Raw genomic sequence first — 18,518 nt, forward strand, 5'->3', positions numbered from 1 at the left:
ATTTGAGAACCGTGAAGGCCTACAGCATTTGTGTTGTATGCATTAGAATTACAAACAGTGACTCATCAGTCACAGGTTTGGTAGCTTAGCCCAAATATTTGAGGGTAAAGTCATTGTGTACACACGTGTAACTGCTGGTCTTTAACGGTTTCTAAAGGGGCAGTATTGCGATTGTCAAGGAGGATCAAATGCTCCCATTCGTTCACAACGACCTCGGTTGAAAGGATATTACACAGACGTGGTACAGTGTGTGAGCGGTTCCGAATAGAACATTCTGAAACGCTTCTATAGGACTGTTTCACATGGAACACAGACACGCAGACAGACAGATAGACGCCTGCCGATCCCAACCTACTTTGTTACGTTCTGCAGTCTTATATAACCTGGGCAGCGTTCCATCTGCCCCCACCCCTCCCTGGTGCTGATAGGACTTGCTTCCATCAAATCTACTTCTCCATTATTTTAATGGCAGCCATTAAGTAGTATCATTTTATTCAGCTCCAAAAGAAACAGGCTCCGGGGTACTTGTTTGTACAAAAGCATCATGAGGTATACATCTAAAAATACAGCATACATATATAAATTAAACATCTCGGATATTCTTTGATTTTTTTCTTTTATGAGTAAAAAATTGGTGTCAAAGTCATGTGTACAAATACAAAGTTCGTACAATCCAATACGATAAAAAAACAAAATACATTACAAGAAGCATTTGTATTATAAAAAACAACCATCAACAATGAACCTGAAAGAGAACCTTGCACTCTGGTATCCGCAGTAAGTAAACTGAGGGAAAGCATCAAGTAGATTGATTGTAAACGTATTTCCATGTTTCATGTTTCTCCCAAGCCGTAATGCTGTCAGTCTAAAGAGAATGGCCTGAAGCCCCCATACATTGAGCTGCATCCTTTCCCTCTCTGCTCCCTCCCACCCTATATTTCTCCCCAACCAATCAAGGAAGAGATATCCTAATTGGTGAGAAATGAGCTTGGAGCGGTCTAAATCCTCAAAGGGCTCACACAGAGGCAGGCCCATCCCACAAACAGGAGATGGACCTTCAAGCTGCTCTTTAAAGCGGAGTTCTCCTTTGTGGACCTAGTTGAGGTACCCCTGGTGGAGATCCCCCAAGTGGAGGTCCCTCCAGTGGAGGTCGCCCTAGTGGAGGTCCATAGTGGAGCTCCCCCTAGTGGAGCTCCCCCTAGTAGAGGTACCCCTGGTGGAGGTCCCCGTAGTGGAGGTCCCCCTAGTGGAGGTCCCCCTAGTGCCGGTCCCCCTAGTCGCGGAGGTCCCTCTGGTGGAGGTCCTCCTAGTCGAGGTCCCCCTAGTAAAGGTCTCCCTAGTGGGTGTCCCCCTGGTGGCGTTCAGGAGAACTGCAGCAGCTTCTGCAGCGTGGTGCTGAACGTCAGGCCCTCCTCCGGCCTGCTGTCGGGGACCATGCTCCCGCTGCGGTCGGCGCTGAGCGACACACCGGGCCGCCGCTCCCGGACCAGCCGCAGCCCCGCCCGCGTCACGTTGCGGCAGAAGTCCACCCGCAGCTCGGCCAGGCAGCCACCGTGCTCCGCCACGGCGTGGAGCACCTCGTCCGTGAGGCGGCAGCAGTTCTCCAGGCGCAGGCGCCGCAGGCCGCCGCAGCTCCGCAGCACGGCCGTCACGTCCCCGTCGGTGATGTGGGCGCAGCCGGACAGCGTCAGGGAGTGCAGGTGGGGGCACCTGCAGCAGAGCGGGGGGGGGGGGGGGGGTTACGTCAGGGTAGGGGACCTTGAAGGGTGGGGCCCATGGGGCACGCTGTCACAGTCCCGGATGATACTGTTTGGTGCAAGCTGTGTGTGTGTGTGTGTGTGTGTGTGTGTGTGTGTTTGTGTGTTTGTTTTTGTGTGTGAACGTGTGTTTGTATGTGATTGTACGTGTGTGTGCGTGTGTGTGTGTGTGTGTGATGCGTGTGTGATGTGTCATGCACGATTTACTTTGTATAGAATCGGCTGACGGGTGCCTTCCAGCCTGTTGCCATACGCCCGTGCATTGAGTGTGACACTAGTTCAGACAGAGGCAGTAATCTGACACAGCAGGCTCTTATGTAATCCAGTTTATTCACGTGTTGCACACCATCTCCCTTATGGCCATACAGTTGGAACATCAAGGCTTTGAGAACAAAGAAGGATTCAGACCCTAGGAGAACAATGGCAGGGTGAGTCGGAGCACAGCACCGCCAGCAATGTTCACCACTGATCTCTCTCTCTCTCTCTCTCTCTCACTCTCTCTCACTCTCTCTCTCTCTGTTCACCACTGATCTCTCTCTCTCTCTCTCTCTCTCTCTCTCTCTCTCTCTCTCTCTCTCTCTCTCTCTCTCTCTCTCTCTCTGTTCACCACTGCTCTCTCTCTCTCTTTTCACCACTGATCTCTCTCTCGCTCTCTCTCTCTCTCTCTCTCTCTCTCTCTCTCTGTTCACCACTGCTCCCTCTCTCTCTCTCTCTGTTCACCACTGCTCTCTCTCTCTCTCTCTCTCTCTCTCTCTCTCTCTCTCTCTCTCTCTCTCTCTCTCTCTCTCTCTCTCTCTCTCTCTCTCTCTCTCTCTGTTCACCACTGCTCTCTCTCTCTCTCTCTCTCTCTCTCTCTCTCTCTCTCTCTCTCTCTCTCTCTCTCTCTCTCTCTCTCTCTCTCTCTCTCTCTCTCTCTCTCTCTCTCTCTCTCTCTCTCTCTCTCTCTCTCCCTCTCTCTCTCCCTCTCTCTCTCTCTCTCTCTCTGTTCACCACTGCGCCCCCAGGCGAGCCGTCTCCTCCAAGCCACTCCTAGCAGGGCCCACGCGCCCCTATGGAGAGAGATACAGCTGATGGCAGCAGTGGCTGGGGCGGTGGGTGGTGCACGGCGGGGGAGGGGAGGAGGGGGAAGCGGGGTCATTGCTGTTCACTGATTACGTAAAGACTTACATAATCTTAGCATTCGGCCACATGTGAGCCAAACACATTCCAGTGCTACGGGAGTGTTACGGGCAGCGTCCCAAGAACCTCTGTACATGGGGGCCGGCAGGCGGGACACGTGCAGCGCTGCATTGTTGCACGGAGCGCTGCCGCTGGGCTGGCGGGGAGGGCCGATCGGCGCATGTGATTGCACGGTGTTGACATTTAGAAGAAGGACATTTGTTTTTGCACTGATGGGATTAACATTGTGGCATTCTCATGATTAGTTCCCCTCTGGCGACTGGGAGCTGTTATGATTGGGATGAAAGGTTGGTACACTCTTGCAAACGGAGGGAATCAAAGGCTTAATCGCTGTGTTATGCAAACGCAGTGTCTCTCTGTCCTGGCCTGCCTTGCCCCTTTGTATGTGCGGCATTAACATCCAGGCAGGCTTGACCCACCACACACGGAGTCTGTTTCAATACACTGATCAGGATGGTCCAACAGCAAACACGGTCCATCCGTTTGTTCAAAGGTGTCCAATATTGCCCAAAAGTTATGTCTTTCAAAGCTTGACGCGCATCCCGTTGACTAAACCTGGGTCTAGTGTTTGCTTTCTGATCCCCTCTGTGTATACAAGAGCGGGGATTTGAAAGTGAACAAATGTACAAATATACTGAATGTTGATCCAAAAGCTGACTTCAATATAGGCCTACCAGTATTGAAGTGACTATATATACATGCATATATATATATAAAAAGTTATATACAGCCACCAGAACAATGACCTTATACCGAGCAAATTAAACTGATCCATCGTAACCGGAGGCGGTTTTCCCACAATGAATGAATGAATGAATAAATAGCACAAACAAACATCTGAGCTTGGCATCAAATGGCCGGGTGAGGTCTTATCCGCTGGGAGGCGGGCCCAGACAGATGCACATGTTCATTACTGGCAGCAACAAAGACCTGATTGTAGTCCCCACCTGCCTGTATAAATTAGCAGTCTGCACTAGACTGGGAGGGTTTGCGGTCCAATCGCCGCCTTTATCTCTCCCCCCCCCCCACCACCACCACCACCACAACCCCGCCTGTCCCCACGTGCCGCGTGTCCTCAGTCTCTCTCCCATCAGACCAGTACAGGGCCCCTATCGTACGCCATTCCACGGTGGCGGCGAGGTATGTGATACAGACTTAACAGGGACATTGAGATTTTTCTTGTCTTACTCGCTCAGCACACGGACTCCTCTGCAGGACGGCGAGGAGGAAGGGGGCGGGGCTGGAGTTATACACAGATCTCTTTCAATGAAAAGCCAGCGAGCCAGCCAACTGTCCCAGACAGCTGCGGTGGTGGCCGGGCCAGGCGTAACTGGCTGCCCAGTACCCAGAATCCTTCCTTTCTTTTCTGCTGCACTGCATGCAAACAAGGTGGCCACATTCAAATGAATTGACAGATTTTACATTCGAATTGGAACCAAACATGAGTCTAACTCACTCTGTGGTTGTTGTGACTCGACAAAAACAGTGACTCGACAAAACAGTGACTCGACAAAAACAGTTGTGCCTTATTGACCCCAGATGTCTTTTCTTATTTTTTTTCTGATTAAGCTATGCTCACTTTCCCAGTTGTTGTCCTACAACGTGAGTGACCATTTTCTCATGCATGCCATTCTTGTTGCATTATTGAGTCACAGATTGCTCAACGTTTCCTGGGCTTTGTGTGTGCCTGGCTCCCTCTACATTCCTTAATGCTATCATTCTCCAGGGCAGGGCTGTGATGTGGCTGCATGTTTAAATAAAGCCCCTCTCTCTCTCTCTCTCCGCGTGAGGCTTCAGGTTTGTCATTGTGGCTGATGCCATGTGATTGTGTCTCGTGAACCACAAGCCGGCCTGGGATTCCCCTGCTGCCGATAAGGTCACACACTCAATCCACCACACTGGCGCCGGTCAAGAGATCCATCAACTGCACAGGTGAGAGCGATCAGACACACAGAGAACCACTCACGTGAGGCAGACGCGGGCCAGGAAGTCGCTGACCAGATCCTGGTGTTTAGCGCAGATGTCTCTCTGGAAGGGCGTCTTCATCCAGTCCTCGATGTTACACACGCGCAGCACCCGGCTGGAGTGCCAGCAGACCGACAGCGAGCGCAGAGAGGAGCCCAGCAGGAAATTGTCCCACCTCAGCTGGCTGGGGGAGCAGAAGCTCAGCAGTGTCCACAGACGGGGGTCCAGGAAGACCTGGCGCAGCGGCTCGCAGGTCAGGGAGAGGCTCCGCCTGCTGTCGTTGTCCAGGAAGGAGAAGAGGTGCAGCAGACACTCGCGGTTCAGCTGGGTGAGATGCATGGCCGCGGTGGTGATCGGGAGCAGGGCTCGGAGAAGGAGAGGGCCTCCAGGCTTGTGGCGGGGTCCCCGTGTTACGGAGCTACAGTGTGCCTTCGGTCAGAATATTCTGTGGCCTGGATACACAATACCTCCCCAGCCACACACTGGAGCCTTGCACATATAAGGTGCTGGAGAGGGGGGCTATTTTAGGAAGGCAACTGCCGGTACGGTCACAAGAAGGGAGCCAGACGCTCCCTGTCCAGCTGTCATCGGCCTCTCACAGGGCAGCAAGGAGGCCAGCAGACTGACAGATGTTTAGGCTTGGTCTGGCCTACTTACATGTGTGCATATACAACTTAAGTGATGCTGGTCTTTGTACTTCTGTATATATTCCTAATAGATGTAGATGAGTATGTGACTCAAAGTGGGTTTCTGGTTTAACTGTTGTGTGGTTATTTGGTGGTTAGATAATGCTGTTGCTGGGTTTTTGTATGTTAAAACAATGTATTTCAGAAGGGTTATTAATTCAGTACAAAAGTGCAACAAAAAAATAGGTACACCGACTTGAGTCCAGCACAACTAACCTTCTAACACTTAAGTACAGAATCCAAATTACCCTATGTCTACCAGGCCTCACCAGGAGGATTAATGACTTCCCTCGTTTCTACAATTATTCTGTATTGGGCAGTTAACGTGATCCTATCGGCGGCTGTTGCTCATAACAAAACAAAAAAAATAAGGAACCCCCCCCCCCCCACACACACACACACACACACACACACACAAGCGCGATAAGATTACGCCACTTGTTTCTTTAATGAGAACAGAGTAACATGTCGACCGCCAGCCACCTGCGAGCAGCCCACCGTGAGCAGCTGCTGCTGCTCAGCATACATGAGTGGCTTCTTCCTGCTGCCGCGCCGCCTGGCTGGCACACGTGTCCTGGGGGGGGGGGGGGCTCTTGTTTATATTGTACGCTCGGCCTAAAGCGAGCAGAAATACTAAGTTCAACAGAAAAAAAGCTTATATTTTTTTCTCAGCAGGTGTGGCGAAGGTGCAGCTATAGGTTAACGATGTGCATCTCCCACGTTCATCAGCAGCCAGTGCAAGGAAGGGCTGTTTAATTCTCCGCCGCAATATGAACACATTGGGACCAGTTAATAACCATTTAGTTTATAACAAGACTCTGAAGTTCAACTCTTAACTTATTTGGGAGAATGCACAATATTACTTAACAGTGAATCATATTTCAAGCTCTTTCCACTTGGCCTTTTAAAAAATGACTGTTTTAAATTAGTATTGATATACGTCTGATATTGTTGTAAGCCAAGAGCCTATTGTAACCTATAGTGGTAAACTAATAAAACTTAACGGTGTTAAGGTTATTACGGTTACTACATTGTAACCTACGGATAAAACCATCAGGCCGCTCCTGTTCTGCAGAACCGTAATATAAAATGAAGATAACTTATTCTTTGCTCATAATAACTACATGTATTTAAGCACATATGAATGGGTAGCTAGCTACTAGCCATTGCGCTTAGCTGTGACGATCTACAAAGAAGGAATAAGGATTTGAGGATGTAAAAAAGTAAGGGTAATCAATTGGTTGAACAAGCCATGATTTTAAAACATGATTTTGTCAATTTACATTTCTAGTACAACAACAGTCATTTTTCAAGGCCAGTTTACCAAGTTAGGCCATGGGGGTCAATAGACTAATACATAGGGTTAAAAATGTTTTTTTTTATAAACAATTCTCATATGTTCTAGTTATGGAGTCACATTAACTTCATATTGCTCTAGTTAAGGCTATTCAGTCATGTATTGGTGGAATGCTAATGTAGCCATTCTCTAATTATTGAAAATCTATACCTTTTGACAAATAAAAAGTACAATCTAAAATTGATCGAGCAAAAAATAAATGAAAAGCATGACACAAGACAGTTATGTTCAGTCTTAATCTGGACCTAAACTGTGTGGAGGTAATTACTCAACGTGTGACTCACCGCTATGACAAAAATCTAATTAAAACATAACGCTCAAAAACAATCAAGCAGCACATTGTAAAAAAAATAAAATAATGATCCAATATTTGCCATGAAGACACATTACATAAATCCATACAGCATAGGTAAAAAAGAGAATGAATGAAGTCCACAGCTGGATGTTGAAAAACTCTGTCGGGCCCTTTATTGAGCAGCAGCGGATGCTAAAGTGAGGCTATCACTGTCTGCAGTCACCGTGTCTGAGGTGGCCTCGCATGACTGGTCCCCGTCCAACGCCTCCTCTTCCCAGCCAGCACTGGCCAGCTGGCCGCCAGCAGCATCACCCAGCGCAGCCCGATCCCTTTCCGCCGCTCCGGTGGTGTCCGGGTCAGAACCCGCTCCAGCGGTGACCCCCTGAGGGGAGGGGACCGGGTCAGACCCCGCCCCGGGGGTGACCGCGGAGCCCGCTACGTCCTCCTCCTTCAACTCGTCCCTGACGGAGACCATCTCATCTGCTGACGCCGACGCAGTGTCGACGGCGACGGTTTGGGCGGCGGCGCCTGCGTCTGCGGCGCCGGCCTTGGCGGGACGCTCCACGTAGAAGAGGATGTAGGCCTTGGCCTTCCTCACCGTGTCCTCGCTGCTCACCGTCACCGTGCTGTCGTTGAAGTGGTACCAGCGGCCCTCGTGGCATCCGTACGCCGTGTAGTGCCCCGAGCCAACCCTGCAAACAGCAGCACACGGTTACTTCCCTTAAGGCTTTGAGAGAGGCCACGCCGCAATGCAACACCACCACCTAGTGGTCGCTGATTTAACTCTGTTTAAAGGTCCCATGGCATGAGAATCTCACTTTGAGGTTTTTTAACATAAATATGAGTTCCCCTAGCCTGCCTTCAGTCCCCCAGTGGCTAAAACTTGCGTTCGGTGTAAAACGAGCACTAGGTGTTCTGCTCGCCTTTGAAAAAACGGAGGCTCAAGCGCGCTGATTTGGAATGTGGTCCCATATGTCATCATAAAGGATATAAGCTCCTCCCCTTTCTCTGCCTTGCCTGCCCAGAGAATTTGGCCCGCTAATGAGACACCACCGTGCGAGCACCACATGTGCGTGTGTGTGATTACACACACTGTAACGCATGTGTTTGCTGTTGGTATTATGGCGCATAACACGTCGGTTCTTTGAAGTCTCTTGTATTTCGAAACGAGACTGTAGTTGGGGTTATCTCAGCCATGGTTGAGAAGGAATTGGGGGAAAGGAACTTTGGCTTTGACTCCCTGAAATACATGAACTGCGACATGCTGCCTGCCGCCAGCAGGCAGCGCGCGGTTCAGTCTACTTCAGATTCATGTGGTGTACACATGAATCTGTGATTCTGCACCACGGCTGAATTTCAGGAACGTCTTTAAATACTGTGTTTGGGACCTACCAATATCTATATTAAAGCATCCATAAAGCAGCATGCCATGGGACCTTTAATCATTACCTTCAATGTTGTCCGTGAGATTAGATATATATTTCATCATGAAATGACGTGACATGAAATCGCTGACTCTTCACTAAGGCTCATTTAAATTCGTACGAGTGATATGAGGTGAGGTTTATGAGGTTAATTTACAACCACAGCTTACCCAGATCCGTGGTGGACCACAACAGCAACAAGGTCATAGAGGCAACTCCCAGGCAAAGATTTTTCTGGCTGCAATACAAATCAACAGGTATGAATCACTACAACTAGGTGGAAGACTGCATTATTCATCATCAGTGTGTGTGTGTGCGTGTGTCTTGTCTTGTCCGTCTGTCAGGGAAGAGCAACACTTTGATCCATACTTAATTTGTGTGTTTTATCAAAGAAAAAACGTTCCTACATGCTAAAAGGCCAAAGGCATGTGGAAATGGGAGCATTGGCTGAACCTTAGTGAGGGTGACTGGTGACTCACTAGAATACGTTTCCTGATCCACAACTGAAGCAGACCCTGGCCTCCTTACATACACGACCCACATTCAACTAGATGGCTGCGGACACAGAGGCCCTCTTGGACTGCAGCCCAAGGCCTCTCTGAGGCCACTTATCATTCTGATTTTTTTGGGCTAAATTATAAAAAAAACGGAAAAGTGCCGGAAAGCTTTCAAACCCAATTCATTTCAGACTAAAGTGATTAATTATTGATGTACCATTAATCCCTGTTCACTTAAATGCAATACTATTATGTTTTATTATCATAATGATAAGCTGCACACATTTCTATCCAAAGCCGAAGTCAACCGCTGCCCAGACAGAGCTCCACACGTCCACACACACCACTGTCCGGTGCCCCTTGGTCGTTATGTCTTAGGCCCAATCCCATTTCTACCCCTTACCCCTTCCCCTTACCCCTCCCCCTTGTTTTGAAGGGGTAAGGGGAAGGGGTAAGGGGTAGAAATGGGATTGGGCCTAACTGTATAAAAAAGGGGGCACCACCACTCAGCTCTGAGTCAGTGCAATGCTCTGTGAGAATATCCATCTCAAGAGACTTCACCTGGCTCTGTACGAACCTAATGCGTTTCTTTAGTCTGCCTGTCAATCACATGTGTGTGAAATGAACACTTCTCAATGGAAGAGAAATTAAGGAGCAGAGGGAGGGGACTTATATTTTTGTAAATTAATTTATAAATCTTCGGCTCTTTTCTGCTCACACTCTCAAATTGTACCTACAGAACCTATATGGAGCCGAGCTCATGTTCAAAGGGCAAGACCCTAGACTTATGCTCAGAGTTTAACTGGACCCAACATAGCCTCCCTCCTTATCCCCCACGCCCCTCCTCATCCCTTACTCTCATAAAAACACCCCTAGTACGCATTTATTGTATGTTTGCACGACCTGGCCCTCATGTATGCACTTATTGTATGTTGTACGTCCTGGCAATTAAAAATAGTACTTGGCATCGTTAAGCATCTTATCCTAGCTCCCTTTGTTGTACACGGGAATGGGTTAACCTAGCAATTGTAAGTGTAAGTGGCACATCCTTACCGTACCGACAGCAATATATTGCTTCTCTTTCTTCTGACAAATGTACTTATTGTAAGTAGGGTTGCCGCGGTGTGGACATTTTCACACCAAGTAATACGCTCGTGTCAACACCGGTATTACCGGTATACACGGTATTAACATTGAAACTAGGTCAACCGCCATCTTCTCCGTCAACTCTCCTCTCACACTCGGTGACAGCGGCTGGCAGCGCGCCAATTCTCGACGTCTTATAACGTTCTATATATAATAGCATAATATAATTTTGCATATCATAATATCACGCCCAAAAGCTCTGTGCGCGTCCGGGTGACCGTAGCGCGGGTAGCTCATGTAGGGATTGGGCTTCCCGGCGTTTGTTTACCGGCGTTGCTATGGTTACCGGTCTTGAAGCGCGCCAATTCTTGCGGCAATTCTCTTCCGCACAGAGCAGAACTGTGGCCTATTCTACACATTTTAATTTTCTTAATTATAATTATATTATTCATTTTTACTGAATTTGTTTTTTATTACTGAAAAAAAAAAACTCGGTGTTGCCGGTGTGCAACACTGAGTAATCGGTGTTGGCCTCAACACCGGTAACACCGGTAATACCGCTGCAACACTAATTGTAAGTCACTTTGGATGGATGCGTCTGCTAAATTCCCTAAATGTAAATGTAAACGTAATATTCAGTCGAGATATGTATAAGATATTGGGTGCACGATACGCAAGTCTGAATGAATGTTGACATTCACAGCCTCCCACTTGATCAAGGCATCGTTTTCTGAATCATTTGAGGGTCCCTCGTACCTCCAGCAGGAAGGCCCTCATGTCCAGGCTGTGGAGGGGGAACTCCACGTAGGTGTCCACCTTGTTCCTCAGAAAGGCCGTCCAGTGGAATCTTTTTAGATGGAGACACAAAACCTGAAACAAAACCACACAAAGATAAGATAAGGCCTTACCTCAAGTAAGGTAAGGCCTCCACAGTGAAGCCGTACAAGGGACATTCATTGAAGACAACGCACTTTTGAACGGGAATAATGCTCCTAGAAATGGTAGGTTATTGGTGCCTTATATAGCATCATAACAATTCAATCGCATATAGGTTAATTGTTGCCAAACGAACATGCTTGTAAAATGATAATCAGACCTTTGGCAGCTTCTGGATCCAGAATTTCTTTGTGGATTTCTGTCTCTTTATACACTTATGACACATGTAGAGCTCTGCGTCGTCTAGCTCCTCAAGGTCTGTGAAGCTACGCAGGCAATCTGAAGATGGAGCCACATACGCATTAGCCTACACAATCCCAGCGTATCAAGCCTGAGGGGTCTCCTCAGTTAGCTGTCACAATCAAACTACCCACGCTGAGGTGCTGTGGAATGATGCTCACCACTTAAAGTGCAAGTAGGCCCTGGTTCCTGGTCCTTGCTCTTCTTCTGTCTGAACTGACTTGGGATGTCCAACGACAGATCTAGAAATAAAACAACCCAAGTCTGCTCTAAGGAGATCACTTATAAGAGAGGAGTATTTAGAAAGTATGAAAAAAGCTCTTACCAAGGAACGGGTCAAACTTCCGGGATTCTGTCCCACAAATGAGACAGTTGACTTCATTCTGAAGTATGCCTCCAAAGATGGAAGTCACGACAGTGGTTATTCCATTTCTGCAAGAGGCGACACAAAATAGACTTTTACACATCTGTCCGAACCATTCAAACAAGGAGGCCCAAACGATACAGGGGTGAGAGCCGTTCAGTGAATGAACAATCCCACCCAAGGCAACAGCGCATGTGAGATGCAGCCGTCTATTAGAATAATCAGACAACGTTTTAAACCTTTCTATCCATGTATCCATCTTTTCACTATCCATCTACACCAGGCAGATAGTCTTTCAAATCATCATTTGATATCCTTTAATTTAATAAAAATATTCCAATTCACAAGATAATTTCAGTTATTTCTTCTTTGATTTAGTGAATATCGCGGCTCTCCGCAGATGACCTGATCTAAACATCACACAGCTCATTCTACATCTAATTAGTGATTGGATGCACTTTCCAATAAAAGGATGTGACGGGACTGAAGACTATCATCAAAAAGTCTGCAGGAGCTAGACCGGGCTGAATGGAGTCGCTCGTATTGACGGGTTTTGAAAACAAAAAACCAACAAAGGTTAGTATATCGTACATGCAACATTTGCCTGCGGTGGGGGGCAGCCGGACATGGTCTGGACTGGAGGCTGATGAGGGGACGCCGTTATGATTTCCCTGAAGTTCCCGGTGGAGGTGGTCCAAGAGGTACCGCATGAACTCGTGAGCGTCCTGCTGCTGGTAGCCCCTGGAGGTAACACAGCATGTACTGAGTGGAGCGTTTTAAAGTCATTCTGATCCAAAGGGCACGGTTTGTTGCTCAGAATTCAACCAACACCATTTCTTGAGAACCTATTTTAAATGAAGATCATTTTGAGTTGAAGGAAAACTTTGGGTTTTTTCAACCGGCACCCTATTTTCATATCCAAGGGACTAATGAGGACAGAAATTGTTGAGATTGGTCCAGCGACGAGCAAGAATGATGCAGCATCCTGTTAATGTGTCACCTAAGGTGCTTGTTTTTGCCACCTAAAGGGTCAGATTTTGTTCCATCATTATGGATAGGATGCCATGTCTGTTTGTTCTTGTGTCTAACCAAGTCTCTCTCTAAGAGAAGTCTTGTGAGGGTTGAATTGTTGCAGAAAGAGAAGAGTTGAAAAGTGAGAAGGGCTGGAGAGAGCAGAGTTTGATGTGTTGGCCTACAGAGAGCATAGCTTAGGGTTAACTGAAAGATTCAGGTGGAGAAGATTTGAGAGGGTAATGAATATAGGCAAATATCATGCAACAGCGTGATTTCAGAGCTTCTCCTTGAGCAATACTTGATTAGACAAAAAAACTTCATCAAGTAAAAAGTAAAGAAACAAGTTTGATTCTCTCTAGGGATCCGTTCCATAATGTTAGAATATAATCTGAGCCTGTGAGTGACGAAAACAAGCACCTTAAGAGGAGGTTCATTGACTGGGCGCTATTGCCCCAAAGGATTATATTGGAGTCTGATTACGGCAGCCGCTGTCTCACAATACCGGACCAATCTCAAAAGAACGTGTTTGCATCAGTCGCTTACATCCTAAATGATCAGAGATTTGGGATTTCAGGTTGAAATATCTTGAGGTTTTCCTTTAACTGCCCATTAGTTTGCTGGTTAGGGTTCCAAACATGTTAAGGTAACCTTGCTACTCTGGGGTATGAGCATAACAAAAGGTGAGTTTCAGTCTTTCAGTCCTCGAACAGTACATTAAGGATTAATGGATGGATCCCGGGTAAAAATGAATACATATATAAGTAGAATCGTAATAATAATTAATACAACATTGTTTTATATACATATGGGGAAACTAACAGGCAACTGAATACGAGAGCAGCAGTTTGACAGTGGTGGATGGACTTTAGCCTCTAGATGGCAGCAGAGACAGTCCCTTTCCAACTACACATTGCGTGCCCCTCCAGTATGCAAGTACCTGAAACTTGGCATGATCTTCCATATGGCGTAGAACAGGGAGTCTGGACTGAAGGCTGTCTGATTGCCCTGCCACAGAGAGCACAGCGTCTTCCTCAGCTCCTCCACCAGGGACCTGTTGAACCACACAGAGACGTCACGGTGTCTCTCTTCTCACTGCCAAAAGCACACATAAAGAAATGCAGTACATATCACAGATCCTAGTATCCAAGATGAAAGAAATGCCACTACAGATAAAACCAGGTATCGGTTAAAGCTGGGCAATATGTGGATATGAGCAGATGCCGGACTAGGCGTGAGTGTTTCATGGCATCAGCCCTTTTAAGAAGGAATAACTGACTTAAACTAAAATAAACAATGAATTCCCGTAAAATGTGTTTTTGTTGTCCTTAATAGATGATGCTAAACAACCAAATTGTGCCAAGTGTTTGAGCTACGGTACAAATTGACCAGAGTTGTGAGCAGGCTCAGGACCATGGTAAGCAGGCTGGATGCAGGGTGCCCGGGGGAGCTTACACACTGGTGTCTCCCTGGCTGCGGGTGTGGTACATCCTGCGTCCGGCCGTCTTGCCGCTGCGCAGTGCCACCGCCGGCAGCTCTTTGAAGTAACGGCTGAACTGCTGGATGTTGCTTTTGGGGAAATAAATGTTATGAACAAACATTATCTTAACTACATGATACAGAATATTTAACAATTATTCGCCGTAGAACAGGAGGTGAATAATTGTTTTAGTGTTACTACAAGTGAACACTCACTTTTTGCCGCGGTTTATTAGCGGGACGAGACGACATTTTGCGAGGAAAACAAGAGATAGCGAACCAATCAAATTGCGCCTTCTTAGGAGGTTCACGTGTAGCATATACTTAATCATATTATACATTGATACCACAACTATACCTTCTTCGATCGACACAAAATAAAATAAAAAGCATTAGACAATGCTTACAGTTTATCATGCAGATAATTACAAATGAGGCACGTTAAGTAGATATATCTTATGTTTCAGCACAGGCTGCATTTTATTTATTTGAACTTAAGACACAATAATAATAATTATCATTGAAAGACTCTACAGCATGGAATACAAATGTTTGTTCAAAATTGACATGTCCTGCCTCCATGCCACACCTACTAAATAAGCAGGTTTGTTATTAAATATGCTATATCAAAATCAGGACCAGCTTACTGATTACCTGAGAGACTGCAGAATAGCGTTCATGAAACATGTGTTGCCAAGGTTACGCAGGCCTGTGGCGCACAGAGCCAAGGAGAGACCCTGTCAGGATATAATAACAGTTAGTAGTTAGTTAGTTAGTCATCTCTCCATTTGAAAGCTTAAGATGCACAGATTCTGTTGAAATTAATAAAACATGTCACTTGTGACGCATACATCATCTTTGAACACCTTGCTGGGGAAGGCTAGGTTTTCCAAGTTCTTTCTTTTCCTTTGTCTGTCACCCATCAGTGATGACCTATGAGAAGAACAATGTTTTTAAATAAATCACCCTAAGTGGATAGTATTACCAGTATGGTAAACAATATGGATATGCAAGTTTCTCTTCTTCTCCATACTTACTTTTCCAAACTTTGAAGATGCTCTCTGACTTTTTGCACTTGACCGAGTTTGGTGTCATTAACTACAAAATCATCACACCTGTAACTGCAAAACAAATGTCAGCCAAGCAAACAACTAAATAACGATCACCTAAATAATACTAGTATATAGAGCATAACAAATATTAGTATGCTTAAAATTAGTATGCTGTGTACAGAACTTCAACAAGGAAAAATAACTACCATTAGCTAAATCTAAAAACTAGTTTTCCTCCTCCTGTACACCAGTCCACGCTGGTTATCTTGTGGTTGGGTTTGAAATGCCTGGGGATTTTTTACACCTGTGAGATGCCTAAAAGCTCCAGAGTAGAAACTGGAAAAGTAGACGACTTGTAACCATGACAATACACCTGCCATCCTTTTGTATTACACTATTCTACGAGTGCCCCGTACAGTGACCCATTTCACACTTGTTACCAGCGTTCACAGGGTAGAGCCTCACCAGTATAAGCTGTAGTTGCTGCAGTCCATACAGACTGAGTGATGGACCTTCTCCTGCTTCTCACAGGTCCTCTGGCTATTGCACGGGACTTGGTTCTCCTCAAAGTGTTTCTTTGCATGTCCACTGACATATCTATATGGGGAAAACAAGACATCTACTCATCACATTTGTGTTTGCATTGTTTAAATAGCAATATGTAACTTTTAAAAATGCATACAATGAGTAATCAAAAGAAAAAATATTAAACACACAATTTTGATACTTTAGACAGTTTAGACAAAAAAATAACCAATAGCATTTACCACTAAAACAATGATTAATCTTATATTACTAAAAGGTAAATGCCTTCCGAAATCTGCAAAGCTATGCATCAAAACAAATGACCTAGTTATACGTTATTTATTGAGGATCTGGCGATAGACAAATCGCTTTGTCAGTATATGTCGGCTGTGCATCTAGTTTCAATACGATACAATTGGAGAAAACGTCAGTTTGGGCGTATCCTATGATTAAAAGGATGGAGAAACAGGTCCTTCTCTTCCTCCAATGTGTTTGGTACGTATCTGAAGTCAGCCTAATCTAGGTTCAGGGATCAGCCTGATCTAGGTTCAGGGGTCAGCCTGATCTAGGTTCAGGGGTCAGCCTGATCTAGGTTCAGGGGTCAACCTGATCTTGGTTCAGGGGTCAACCTGATGTCGGTCCAGGTGTACTTGCCTTCCACAATGCACCAGCAGACAGGTCAGGCAGACCCAGGGGCTTTTGTTCGATCTGCAGACTGAAAACAACGCGACACGTCAAATACATCCAACATCAACTAATTCCGAAGTGACACACAAACACATCGCTCCATGCTTTTATCATCCTCCCCAAAAACGCCCAACGTTACCAACCTAAGAACTATGCTTTAATAGAGCGTTTGATTAAATGTTAATGTTTATCCTACCGTTGCAGCACCAGGACGACGGGATACCGTTGGGGAACCTGGACGGGTCGACCGTCAGGCACACGTTGGAGTGTATGTGAGGGCACTCCATCAGTGTAGGTAGACAGTACCTCTGTCTATTATAACCTGTTAGCCGAGGCTTATAAGGGGCTATTGGTTCTCCAGCTAACAAACCTACTAAGGGTAACTAACTCGTTGGCGCTACCATATGTGAGCATACTAAATGGTTAATTACATAGTCAACATGTCGAGTAATAACGTGATTGTATGGCATTCCGACATAGATTTGCACTGTTTTTTTCTTTTTAATGAAATTAAGATAGCATTCGGTAACTAGCTAGCGCATCGGGCGTAGCAAACCGTATCGTAGGGAAAAGACGTCACATTGACGGAAATGACGTTGTCATTGAGAGATTGAAACTACACAATAAAAGTCCTTCCAGTGCTACCCATTGTGTTTTAGGCTATGGTTTTAGACTAGGAGAGTCGAGTGTTTGGGTTCGTCTGTGTAATGGCTGCGGCGATTTCACTGCCAAATATGTACCTTGTTTTTCTCTTGAACGGAAAAGATAAACTGGTGTTCATTTGAACTTGTATAACTTTTGTTTGTGTGACATATATAAGGAAATGTACTAATGTTTTGGAGGATAAGCTCAAAATAGGTCCGTAGGTATCATAATCAGCAAGGTTCTGTCTGTATTTTTCCTTTGATCGGCTCAATAAAATGTGTGAAAACAATTATTAACTAGAAAATGCATCTGTGAGTGCTGTAGTAGGGCTACAAAATGAGGTTGAAAATATTTTTAAATAAAGCCACAAAGACATAAAGAAACGTTAAATGGCTTAAATCAAGTGAAGGGATTTAAACAAAAGTTCAAAAGTCTAAATGGAGTAAACAAGCACACCATTTAAGAAAATATAAATGGTTGGAAACAAATAAAGTGACACCTGAATGAAAAGCGCAAAGCAATGCTAAAAATGCAGAAATGTAAAATGAATTGAACTGAAGAATCTGAAAGGTCAAATGTATTACACTGTGTGTGTGTGTGTGTGTGTGTGTGTGTGTGTGTGTGTGTGTGTGTGTGTGTGTGTGTGTGTGTGTGTGTGTGTGTGTGTGTGTGTGTGTGTGTGTGTGTGTGTTTAAAGGGACACTGTGTAAAAATTACTCCCATCTAGTGGTACAATTGTATATTGCATTCAAACTAATAGTGCTCGCTTGTTCAAAAACTACGGTGGGCAGTATGTGCCAAGAAGCTGTGTCATGACATCCAATACAACCTCATCGAGTCATTCGAGTGATGATGAGGTTCGTTATTTCAAACAAATGTCAAACTGCATTGAATCATTATTGTAAGCTAATGATGTATGAGTAATCATTCAGTCATCATTCACGCTGGCTCAGAGTGAAAATGCGTTTGCATTTCCTGTACCACGTAGTGCTTTTTGTCCCTCTCGGCAGTTCATAGACCGGAAGAACATGGAAGCCTCCATGAGGCTTACCGGTCCTATGTTACTTATTAATTATTCTTCGCTCAGGAGGATGAGTGAGATTTTTGGCAGCAATAATTTTATACCAATGAGGACTTATTTATGAATGAATACGTTGATTTTAGGTAATAACTGACATAAAATATTACACAGTGTCCCTTTAAGAGAATAGTGAGCCAGTGCGTGATCAAAAGTAGCCCAATAGAGCGGGAAAAACCGCCCAATCTGGCAACACTGCCTGTACGTCCTCCAAAAGTAGCCAAATCTGGCAACACTGCTGAACGTCCTCACGCG

At 45.7% G+C, this 18,518-nt stretch overlaps 2 protein-coding genes across 3 annotated transcripts; both read right to left on the bottom strand.

Annotated features, from left to right (window-relative positions):
- Positions 1 to 475: 475 nt before the first annotated feature.
- fbxl22 (F-box and leucine-rich repeat protein 22) lies at positions 476 to 5,311 on the bottom strand. Its single transcript, XM_030366349.1, has 2 exons — positions 4,903 to 5,311; positions 476 to 1,710 (listed from the first exon to the last, which is right to left on the bottom strand). Exons 1-2 carry the CDS (start codon positions 5,238 to 5,240, stop codon positions 1,362 to 1,364), a joined length of 687 nt encoding a protein of 228 aa, XP_030222209.1. The 5' UTR covers positions 5,241 to 5,311; the 3' UTR covers positions 476 to 1,361.
- A 1,513-nt stretch (positions 5,312 to 6,824) lies between these two features.
- On the bottom strand, positions 6,825 to 17,130 carry usp3 (ubiquitin specific peptidase 3). 2 transcript variants are annotated; one of them, XM_030366348.1, is made up of 15 exons: positions 16,737 to 17,130; positions 16,508 to 16,568; positions 15,794 to 15,925; positions 15,314 to 15,397; positions 15,143 to 15,209; positions 14,931 to 15,013; positions 14,253 to 14,366; positions 13,738 to 13,851; positions 12,378 to 12,527; positions 11,748 to 11,854; positions 11,584 to 11,664; positions 11,343 to 11,461; positions 11,003 to 11,116; positions 8,834 to 8,901; positions 6,825 to 7,931 (listed from the first exon to the last, which is right to left on the bottom strand). In XM_030366348.1, the coding sequence occupies exons 1-15, from the start codon at positions 16,825 to 16,827 to the stop codon at positions 7,412 to 7,414; spliced, it is 1,905 nt and encodes a 634-aa protein (XP_030222208.1). In that variant the 5' UTR covers positions 16,828 to 17,130; the 3' UTR covers positions 6,825 to 7,411. The 2 variants fall into 2 exon arrangements, with proteins under 2 accessions (XP_030222208.1, XP_030222207.1); XM_030366347.1 differs by having other exon boundaries at positions 15,128 to 15,209.
- Positions 17,131 to 18,518: the final 1,388 nt, after the last annotated feature.

The sequence above is a fragment of the Gadus morhua genome, chromosome 9, assembly GCF_902167405.1.
Source record: "Gadus morhua chromosome 9, gadMor3.0, whole genome shotgun sequence".
NCBI lineage: Eukaryota > Metazoa > Chordata > Actinopteri > Gadiformes > Gadidae > Gadus > Gadus morhua.